We start from the raw sequence: 12,222 nt of genomic DNA on the forward strand, positions 1-12,222 counted from the left end.
TAATTTAATCTTTAAATAAGACGTATTAACACGTTTTAATCCCGAATTAAACCAAACCTTAATATAAAATTTCCAAATTAAAAAATTAGACTTATAATAATTATTTAAGCTTAAATATAATTTTTTTATAATTTTATAAAGCTTAAAACTAGGCGTTTCAATTAACTCGTTAATTAGAGTTTCGTGCGGCGATTAAATTCCGAACAAATCCAAAACTCGTTATTTTGATTCCAAATTTTTAACATAACCTTTTTATGATTTATTCTACCCTCCCAAGTCATTAGCCACCCCGTGGACCCTCGGATCAATTTTTCCTTCTTTAATTTTCGAAATTGACACGTTATCGAACCACCCGAGCCATCTCTCGATTTACTCGAGCCACGCCCGAGCCACCTCGAGCCAAAACCTAGCCAACCCATCTAAGGACCCTATTGACCAAGCCCGGCCCCAAAAACATGACCCTAACCCGCTCAAACACCTGCTGAACCTTGCCCCAAATTCTGCCCGTGTATGTGTTTGTGTCTCCTAATCACATAAGGACTCCTAGCCAACCTAGGACACTTCCAGCTGAGCCACCACCGAGCCCACACGACCCTAACCTTCCCTAGACCACGCCCAGCCCAAGCCCGGACTAACCCAGCCCCTGAACCCGTGCAGCGATCTTCCTGAACACAGCAACAGCCTGGGCGCGATCATCCTCCTTGCTGCCATCCTCACGGTCACCACTTCAGTTCAAGCCAGCAGCGAACCACACCGCCCAAGCCCCTGGCCCGACCCTTACCCATCACCTTAGGACCCTGATGGACCACTAGCTGGCCCCCAGACCGAGCCATAGCACCTGAAACCCTCGGCCACCCTGAAAGTTACGCGTGAAGAGTCCCTTCTCGCAAGGGCTCTTCCTCACCCTCCTCCTTCGAACCTAGCCACCCTAGGACCCTATCTAGGACCTAGCCACATCCCAACCGAGCCCTCCTCAAGCCCTGGTCGAACCCCTAAACCCCATGCAAGACAACCGAAACCTTGCACTTTGACAACCCAACCAAAACCATCGTCCCTCTCTGTACGTATTCCCCTTGGATTCCAGCCTTTAACTTTCATGTTTGTGCAGCGTTTTGGGGTGATTAGGACTCTTAAAACTTGTGTAAATCATCCTTAATTATATCCTAGCCATGACAGCCCCTTTAGCAACCATATAAACATGTTTTTGGATCAAAATTCATGGATTTCATACATGTATGTGCAATATTCCGAAATTAATTCAAAGAATTTCATGTTTTTCATGCACACGATATTTAAAACGATACTATGATGCGATAGATGAGAAAAAAGAGATGTATGGCGTGCCTTTGCGTATTATACGCTCGAATAATCGTTGACGACGAAGAACGGGACGCAAACGTTGGCTTGTTCTTCTTGCTACCTACGAAATCCTCAAGAAATCCTCTCTAATATGATTGTGTGTTGTGCCGTGAAGTGTAGGGTTGGGAGAGAGAGTTTTCAGATTTAAAACTTGAGTGGCCGAGACTTGGTTTGCAAGGTAGACTAGGTTTTGATTTGATTAACAAATTAAATATTAAACTAATCACTAATCTAGACTTTAGGCCTAATAAGCCATTAAATTAGGCCCATTAGTCTATTTAGGATTTAAATAAAATATTAGCAATGTTTTTGTTTAATTAAGTTTGTGAATTTATTAGCCGGGTTGCCAAAAAGTCCGATTTTTAATTGAAAAACCAACATCGATAAAGTTTACGTCCCGGCGTATAAAATCACCTCAAAACCCTTTATTTTCAAAAATACTAAAAAGCATCGGCCATATTTTAAATAATTAAAAATAATTATTTAATAGAAACATTTTCTATTTTTCAGCCATCAGTCTCCGTTCCTCGATCGCAACTCGAATAACCTTTAAAAATACATTTTAATGCAACCATGTATAAAATATAATTTAAACATACAAATATGCACAACATAATCAATTAATGCAATTAAAACATTTAATTAAAATACAAAAGAATTTAATAAATCGCATGCATGTGGTTCGCGTGGACTCTTAAATTTTCAGGGCGTTACAGATTCGATATCAGATTGGTGTTGTTATTGAAATTATGAATTGCACCGATATTGATTATGAGTTCTGGTATTATATCTGTGGTGTTGAAATTGACGGGGTTATCGAGACTGTATTGTTATACCGTCGAAACATCCGTAAATTGATATTGATCAGATTCAGTATCGGTTGAGATTGTATTGTGGTATCGTATGTCGATGGGCATTGATCAGATTATGTTTTGATTTGAGTATTAATCAGAACAGGTTTTGAACTGAGTTATGTACTGATATTGTATCTATTCGATTGTCATTATCAGATTGGGTATGGACAGAGTTGACTTCGATACTTCGTCTTCGTCGGACCGAGAAGATAAAGGTATAAATTAATGTTGAGTTGGGATTGCACAACTCGAGTGAGGTTTGACTCGAGTTTCTCTAAATCACATACTTTACCTTATTGTATTGATTTGATTGATATACTTGTTCTCTTGATTGATAGATAGCAGGTATTAGACGAGTATCTTGGGACAGAAGTGCCTGATAGTGGTGGGATCGCCACGGGCACATTGCACGATGTCACAAGATAGTGTATTGGCGATAGTGCCAAAGTCTGTCACCGGATGATTGGCTATCGATGTGGATAGAAATGTGGCTTCTTCTATTACTGGTGATCGGTACTGTATCGATGTGGATAGAATGTAACTCTTCTGTTACTGATGATCGATATTATATCGATGTGGATAGAATTGGAGTTTCTTCTATTACTGGTGATCGATACCCTATCGACGTGGATAGAACTGGAGTCTTTTCTATTACCGTTGGTCGATATGGGAATGCTAACTTCTGGAACCGGGATCCCTAGACTAGGATTGAGTCTAGTCTTAAATGTGACGTCATGAGTCTAATTGATAGTGTATATTGAGTTATGTTGATTATGTTCCTGAATATGGTACATGATGAGTTATGTTCCTGATGATGGTACATGTTTAGAATATGATTTATTCTTGATATGGATTTATATTCTGATTTGAATACATGTTAGACATATCTGTTATATGCTTTTATATTGTTTTTATGATTGCATGTATACATGATTTATACTGAGAATGTAATTCTCACCGGAGTTATCCGGCTGTTGTCTTGTTTGTATGTGTGCATGGCAACAGGTGGGATAGGATCAGGGTCAAGAAGAGAACGAGGCTGGACTAGATAGCGTGGAGATCCGGGCTTCGAAGCAACTTAGGATTCAGCACTGATATATAGTTGAACCTAGTTGAATTCTTGTAGATAATACAAGATTTATATGTTTATGTTTAATATGTAATTTGAATTGAATTACATTACGTTTCCGCTATGTATTTTAAAAAAAAAAATTTAGACCCCGTTTATTATAATTGTTTGAATTATTCCTCAAGACGATTAAGGAATGAATTAACGTCCGGGTCCCCACAAAACATTTTAACATATTAAAAATATGTAAGCATTTAAAATAAACATTTAACATATATAAAAATCATAAACATTTAAAATAACATTTTGACATATTAAATCATAAACATTTAAAATCCACCTCATAAAAATTCATAACCATTTGAAATAATCACATTAGCATGTAAAACAACATTCAGGACACTGCCATGACGTTTACTAATTTCTATGTGTAAAATGATCGTTTTACCCCTGGACATAAAATTTCCCGTTTTTGATATTTTCTTAATTTCATTGACTCTATTTCATTGACTCTACCATGTCCCAAATAATTATTTAAAGTTACATGAATTTTCTCATATTTTTATTTGGCTTAAATCGATGACTTTTAATTTAATATTTAAATATGAAGTATTAATGCGTTTTAATCCCGAATTAAACCAAACCTTAATATAAAATTCCAAAAGTAAAAACTTAGACTTTTAATAATTATTTAAGCTTAAATATAATTTTTCATAATTTTATAAAGCTTAAAACTAGGTGTTTCAATTAACTCGTTAATTAGCGTTTCGTACGGCGATTAAATCCCGAATAAATCCAAAACTCATTATTTTGATCCCAAATTTTAAACATAATATTTTTAAGATTTATTCTACTCTTCCAAGTCATGAGCCACACCCGTGGACCCATGGATTCAATTTTAGTCTTATTAATTTCGTTTTTGACACACAATCGAACACACCGAGCCATCTCCTAATTTACCCGAGCCACGCCCGAGCCACCTCAATCCAAACCCTAAGCAACCCACCTAGAGACCCTACTGACCAAGCCCAGCCCAAAGAACCGTCCCTGGCTCGCTCAAAAACTTGCTGGAAACTCACCCAAACCTGCGCACAAGGATGAACTCTTTCATATAAACTCCTAGTGACTCTAGGACTCTCCCAGCCCTTAACCACCGAGCCCCACCTGACCCTAGCCATCCCTGGACCACGTCCAGACCAGCCCAACCCCTAGAACCCAGCAGCAAAGCCACCAGAATTCTGAAGCGTAACATGCGCGTTCCCTAGCCCCCTCACGGTTTCCTCCTTCTCTTGAGCCATCAGCCAGCCAACCCACACCAGCCCCTGGCCCGACCCTAAGCCATCTACCTTAGACCCCATAAGACCCACCTGGCTCGCCCCCAGGCCAGCTGCAAGCCCCATACTTCCCGTCCAGCTCCTGCGCGCTGATGCACATCAACCTGCGCGGCTTCCCCCTTGAGCTCTCGGGTAGGACTCCTCCCCAGCCCTTGGTCACGAGTCCTAGCATGGCTAGGACTCTTTCCCAGCCCCTAACCGAGACCCAGCTGTGACCCAAGCTAGGCCATGCATCGATATTCCCTTAAATCGAACCCCATGATCAAGACGTTTCGATTTTGGTCACGACTTGTTTCTATTATCGTTTCCGGCGTGTTGTGTAGCTCTCGGATTCCTTAAACTCATGTAAAACATTCCTATAACATATCCTAATCATGGCAGCTCCTTCTAGCACATATAAATCATGTTTTGGAACACAATCAAGCTTTAAAAAAATTCATGAAGATGCATGAACGAAAATGTTCAAGGGTGCAACTTGATTTTCATTCAAAACTCAATTAAATAAATACTATGGTGTGATAGATGAGTAAAAGGAGAATTATGGCGTGCCTTTACGTTTTAAACGCACGATTTTACGTTGACAAATCGAAGAACGACGGAGAGGAGACGACGGCTAGAAAACCTTATCAAAACTTCAAGCTTTTCCCCCTCGGATATTTGGTGTGTGCCGTGTATTTGAATATGAGGGGAGAGTTTTGATTGAATTGGGGAGGTGGGGCGTGTGATGTGTGTGGTTATGGGGTCAAAATTGCATATTAAATAGTTAATAAAGTACTAACCAAGCTTAGGCCCATTAATCATTTTAATTAAGCCCAATAGTGCTTAATTAAAATCTAAAATTAATTTTGTTTAATAAAGTTTGTGAATTTATTAGCCGGGTTGCCAACACGTTCGTATTTTTGTTGAAAATCCAACACCGATAAAAATTACGTCCCGGCACATAAAATCACCTCAAAATTCCTTATTTTCAAAAATAAGAAATGGCATCACCCATATTTTAAATAATTAAAAATAATTATTTGATAAAAACATTTTCTATTTTTCAGTCATCGGTCTCCGTTTCTCGATCGCAACTTGAATAAACTTTAAAAATACATTTTAATGCAACCATGTAGAAAAATATAATTTTAAACATGCAAATATACACAACATAATTAATTTATGCAATTAAAATACAAGAGAATTTAATAATTACATGCATATGGTTCGCGTGGACCTTTAAATTTTCGGGGCGTTACAAAAAATGTATTAGATAATAAAAAATAAATAAAATGAATTTTTTGTATTTACCTTGTTATGTATATTTTTAAAGGCTTTGTGAAGGAGAATGGTTCTTCATTTCCTAGTCAACCAATGACACATCCGAGGCAGTCGGTATATTGGCACCTTCCCGACGTCTAGCAAACAGTTCAGCAATTGCTGAAAAATATTCATACGTCAAAATCAAGCACAAAAAAGTGAACATATTTATTAGTATGATATAAAATAACAACGATAGTTTCATAAAATGAACAATATTATTTACATGTAAATGATGAATAAGTCCACTTATATGGAAGCTACCGCACCCACTGAAATCTGGATCATTCACACGGCGTGCGACCAAATTTTCATAGCTTTTAAACTTACTTTCGAGATCTTTTCTTAGTACATAAAGTACTTTCTCGAAAATTATTCTACCTCATGGATAGTTAATAAAACTATCAAAGTTATTATTAATCTAATCCATTCTTGGTCTGCTGTATTATTTTTATTTTTTCTTTCTCTACCCAATACATCTTTCACGGACAAAAGACTGGTCAGTTTCAATTTCTCTACGTCTATCTCTTCCCCTAAGTAATTTTTATACTCATACATTCTAACTATAAATCCCCCCAAACATATATCGTCTCTTCCATCAAAATGTCTCCACCTAAATTCATCATCATCGGATATCACAGGATAAAATTTTGAACAATTTAGCACTGTTAGCAAATAATACTCTAACAATGAAAACCGTAAAGGTCATTTACGATGTATCATCCAAAATTCACTACATTCACTATCATAAGTCTGTATACTCATAAAAAACCATAACAATTGATTTGAATTGTTATAATCCTTAGCACATATAATTAAATTATCAAATTGTGTATGCTGGACCAAATATTCTATTTCTTTCTCATTCAAAAATGATACAATCTTCTTACAAATCTCAACGTATTTTGATACTAAAGTTAACTTAAATTCAAATAATTGATTTCTTCCAAGTTTAGTGGGGAAGTAAATATGCAAATAAACAAAATTGTTATTACTTGTCAAAATTTAAATTTAATAGTGTTCATTTAAAAAAATTGGGTCGAGTCACTGAGATTTGGGTGAAATAACAGTTGACTCGACCTATCACGCCCTCGACCCACAGGTGAGTCGAGCTCTTAGTTTGGGTCGCGGCCCAAGTTTGAAGAACTCGACCCACTCTTCACACCTCGACTCACTCTCTTGGGTCAAGTTGGTCGATTTAGTTGCGACCAAAATTTGTGTGTGCGTGTGTGCTGGCTAACAGGTAGAATAAGTGTGGGGCCCTTAGCTCCTAATCGTTATTACAATGCAATCTGATTAGGGTTAACTAATTACAGCGGAAAACGAGTTTAAATTTTCTTTATAATGAGCCCAAATTATTTTATTTGAATACTAAAAATAGTATTTCATCTCACGTCATAAACATGCCCACACAAAATCAAAATCAATCATATACAAACAACTCATATTCTCGGGACATGCCCCGGAATATAGATACATATACATATATACTGGGAACAAGACAAAAACATAAAACCTCAGCCCAAGCTGTGGCTCCCTCCAGAAGTACCCTCTCCGGTCTCCTGATATCCTGGAGTATCTGCCATTGTCCACACACAAAGACAACAACAGCCCCCCTTGGGGGTGAGCAAAGCTCCGTATGGAACAGCCAATCATATATAACACAAGTATCTAAACAATGATATATGGTATGCAATGCATGTATGTCGTGGAGGTATCAGGTCAAATGCCCATCCACTGAGCACATGTCAGAATCAATCGAATCGCTATCAAATCAATGCTCGAGCTGGCACACCAGCCAATATGGGATACTCATATGATAGCGTTGGCAAAGCGCCATCAAATCCCAAATCTCATATCCAATCATATGGGGCCACAATTGTCTATGCTTTACGGGTCATATAATACCAGCATAGCGACTATGTTCACAAACCCCGAAATCCAATCAAATCATATCAGGGTATCCAAGGATCATAGCTCAACGTGCATGTCATGTATCGATGTATGCATAAAATGATGTGTGTTAACAAAACATTTATTTTATACATCGATATCTCAATCTCAATATCATGTATGCCACATCAATCAACAAATAAGGCATATAGACACATAATCTCATTCCAATCAATCAAATCAATCCGACATATATCATATAATACAGATACCTGTCGTATGTTACCCAGTCGCAACATGCCTCAATTCTTCGTTTCCAGTTAATGTAGCCTGAAGATATTGATATTACACTTTATCTACATCAATAACATACTCATTCCAATCAATAACATACTCCAAAATCATTAATATGAGTTTCAAATATCATTTGAAACTTCAAAAATTCATATCAAATCATATTCATATCATAATTCAATTCCGACTTCGAATACAAGTTTCTTGTCGGTTATTCTACTACATATCAGAAATTCAACTTCAAATACATACTATTCCAGCACTTTGATATTGAGAGCTGCTGGAACTAGAAGAAAATTACCTCAGTCAGAAGCCCTCGACGCGAAGATCACAAATATATTATTTGTTTCGCGTTAGACAGCGTTTCGAAGTCGATTCGGACGAAATAAATTTGATTTCTCTCGTTTTTTCGAAGTTGCTAAAAGATAGAATGAAGAAATCGAATAGCAAAATCGTTCTTATCCTTCCACCGTTTCGGCGCTCGGACGGTAGACTTCTCGCGCCCGAGCGCGAGAGGTTCTGCCCTCGAGTTTCAAATGCATCGCGCTCGGGCGGTCGCAAACTACCGCTCGGGCGCGATGTCTTCTGCCCGAATACTCAAAATTTTTACCTTGGCGCTCGGGCGGTCACTTTCTACCGCCCGGGCGCCACATCTTCTGTACAAATATTTATGTTTGTACTAAATTGACGTTCAGCCTCTCCACTCGAGCTCTTACAACGTCAATTCATATTCAATATTCATTTCATCAATTCCATTGTCACGATATACATCAAATACATAATCACATGACAATTTCATTAATTATCGATAATCACATAAGATGTACGATAATACAATACACGGTCCTTACAATAAGAAATGAACAAAATAGATATATTACATCCTAATCGAATTCATGAGTCGAGTTCGATCCAGTAAAATTCAAAATAAAAAGTTGATTTCTTACCAATACGTGATTCTCTCGTTCTATTTTTGCAAACGAATACCTTGTAGACTCATTTTTAGCCAGAAACCAAACAAAATTAGAGTGGATGGTAAGGAGGGTTGAGAAGAAGAAGAAAATATTTTGTGAAGATTGAGAAAGAATAGAGTGATATGTAGATTGAGTCGAGTTGAATGAGATTGGGTCGTGTAAGTTTTTTATTTGATTAAATTATAAATTTTATTATATATAACTTAAAATAAAAATTTAAGAGTATGTTTCTTGTGAGACGGTCTCACAAATCTTTATCTGTGAGACGGGTCAATCCTACCGTTATTCACACTTAAAAGTAATATTCTTGGCATAAAAAGTAATATTTTTTTATGGATGACCCAAGTAAGAGATCAGTCTCACAAAATACGATCCGTGAGATCGTCTCACACAAGTTTTTGTCAAAATTTAAATACACAAATGAAAAATAGGTTTTAAATAAATTTGAAAAAAAGATAAAAAGATAAATCAAATTGACTTTTTTTTTAATAAACTCTTTCAACAGTCCCTTTTCCTCGTTTTCCCATTTTTTCAGTATATGACATGTCTCTGAGATTTCAAGAATTCACGGCACAAATACCTAAACTAGCACGTAGTCTGTTCGACGAAACTCCCCTACCAACGCTTTAACCTGTGCAACTCCATCATCCGACCTTGTGAACAAGCTCCATCTAATGTTGGATGCATTTGTGGTTTCTAAACGTCTGGTGATCTCCGGAATACGGGCCGGTTACTACACTTTTGCCTGCATTGTGCCATGTTTGGAATGATCTGATTTACTGGGGTGGCGCGTTGTGCAGAAAAGTGTGTATATGTGCAGAATGGGCGAGTGGCTATTTTCCAATCTCGTTTCATAGGCAATGGACACTGCTTATGGCGGAAGTTGCGACTCTGAGGCAGAAGCTTCGAAAATCCGATGAATGGCCAAATTTGTTAGATTCAAAAACTTTCCTTTCTCTCAAGTCACCAAACGGTTGCTGTTGCACTTTAATTCTTTTGCTTCTTCTTATTCTTCTTTAGACCTGAAAGCTTCTCATCATATTAAGCAAGATTATGTTTTGTCTAATCGTATAAAAGACAAAGCTCTTTACTTTCTGAACTCTTGCAAAAGCTTGGCCCATATTTTCCAAATCCAAGCCTTCTTAATAACTTCAGATCTTTTCCAAGACCCTTCTTTCTCCGGACGCCTTCTGAAGCTCTCCGCAGATTTGTGTGATGATTTCTATTATACAATCTTGATTTTCAGGTGTATTGATTGTCCTGATACATTCTGTTTCAATAGAATCATAAAGCACTATTCTTGCAGCAGTTATTACGAGGAAACTATTGCCTTTTATATTGAAATGCTGAAAGAAAGCAGATTTTATCCTAATAATTTTACTTTTCCACCACTTATTAGTGCTTGCGCCAAAATGAATTGTTTGAGTTTGGGGCAAATGTGCCAAGGACAGACTGTCAAATTCGGGGTGGATGGTGTTTTGCCCGTGCAGAATTCTTTAATTCACTTCTATGCTTGTTGTAAGATAACTGATGTTGCTATGAAAACGTTTGTTGAAATGCCCATTAAGGATTTGGTGTCTTGGAACACAATTATTGATGGTTTTGTGAAGGCCGGTGAAATGGACGAGGCACACAAGCTATTTGATTCAATACCTGAGAGGAACGAGGTTTCTTGGAATGTTATGATCAGTGGTTACTTGAACTTTCAGAACCCAGGGATCGCAATGAAGTTGTTTAGGAACATGATGAAATTAGGATTTAAGAGTAATGATACCACCATGGTGAATGTGCTTACTGCTTGTGGGAGGTCAAATAGATTAAAGGAAGGAAGGTCGGTTCATGGCTTTCTTCTTAAATCGTTTAAGCCTTCTAATCTGAATGTAGATTCTGCTATTATTCATATGTACAGTAAATGTAGGAGGGTGGATCATGCTCAGATTATCTTTGATAGAATGTCAAGCAAGAACTTGGTTTCATGGAATGTGATGATTTTGGGGCACTGTATTCACGGTAATCCTATTGACGGGCTTAATTTGTATTCAGAAATGGTGGATAATAGTAGGATGCTGAATAAATCAACTCCAAATTCTGACAAGAATCTGAATATATACGAAAAGGATTGGATTCTGCCTGATGAAATTACGTTTATAGGTGTTCTTTGTGCATGTGCGCGTAAAGGAATGTTGAACGAGGGGAGAAACTACTTCTCCCAGATGATTGACGTGTTTCATGCGAAGCCGAATTTTGCTCATTACTGGTGCATGGCTAATCTCATGGCCAGTGTTGGTCAAGTGCAAGAGGCAGTGGATCTATTAAAGGACATACCAACTGAAACTTATCAGTTTCCAGAATCCTCATTATGGGCAGGATTGTTTGCATCATGTCGTTTTCAAGGGGCCGTGAACTTGGGGGAACAAGTTGCAAAAGACTTGATCGAACAAGATCCTCAGAACTTCTCCTATTATGCTTTACTTGTAAATATTTATGCTGTTTCAGGTAGATGGGAAGAAGTTAATAGAGCAAAAGATATGATGAAAAAGAGAGGTATTAGGCGAATGCCTGGTTGCAATCTTAAGGACTTGAAGGAAGTAGTTCACACAACTCTAGATCACGAGGCAAATGACAGTGGGATTAGCTGATAGAGCTGATAAAGTGAATCATCTATATTGATTATTCTCTGCTGATTATTACACATTGCTACAAGTTCTATGAATACGAGGAGAGGAAAAGAAAGCGCGCAGCAGCACGTGAAATCTGGCTTGTGGAGCTCTCCATTTTCAGTTATTTGGAGATTCTCAAATAAGTTCACATGAATATTTCATACAAGCCTTTCAATATGTTGGGATCAGTTTTGATGAAATTTCCTTAAAACCACATGAGATTTCAGTTTTCCAAATGATTGACACAGATTAAGCATAGTTCTGAATCTGATAACAGCTTCTGTAAGGATCAAGTCATCTTCATCACTTCCATCTCAATCAATGGATAGAAATTTAGTCATTTATTTTCACTGTGGGTGCTTGGAAAAGTATTCATTATTTATTTTAATTAATTTTTCTGAACAGTGAAAATATTTTTAAAACCTCAACTGAGATATATAAATTTGTGGAGTGGTCCGGAAAGGATACGACAATTAACAAATTGAG

The 12,222-nt window shown here is 37.4% G+C and overlaps 1 protein-coding gene across 1 annotated transcript; it reads left to right on the top strand.

Annotated features, from left to right (window-relative positions):
- The first annotated feature begins 9,598 nt into the window (after positions 1-9,598).
- Positions 9,599-12,086, top strand: LOC142548886 (pentatricopeptide repeat-containing protein At3g51320). Its single transcript, XM_075657513.1, has one exon. The coding sequence runs from the start codon at positions 9,997-9,999 to the stop codon at positions 11,713-11,715; it is 1,719 nt and encodes a 572-aa protein (XP_075513628.1). The 5' UTR covers positions 9,599-9,996; the 3' UTR covers positions 11,716-12,086.
- The last annotated feature ends 136 nt before the right edge of the window (positions 12,087-12,222 follow it).

This window comes from Primulina tabacum, chromosome 6, assembly GCF_025594145.1.
Source record: "Primulina tabacum isolate GXHZ01 chromosome 6, ASM2559414v2, whole genome shotgun sequence".
In the NCBI taxonomy this organism is placed as follows: domain Eukaryota; kingdom Viridiplantae; phylum Streptophyta; class Magnoliopsida; order Lamiales; family Gesneriaceae; genus Primulina; species Primulina tabacum.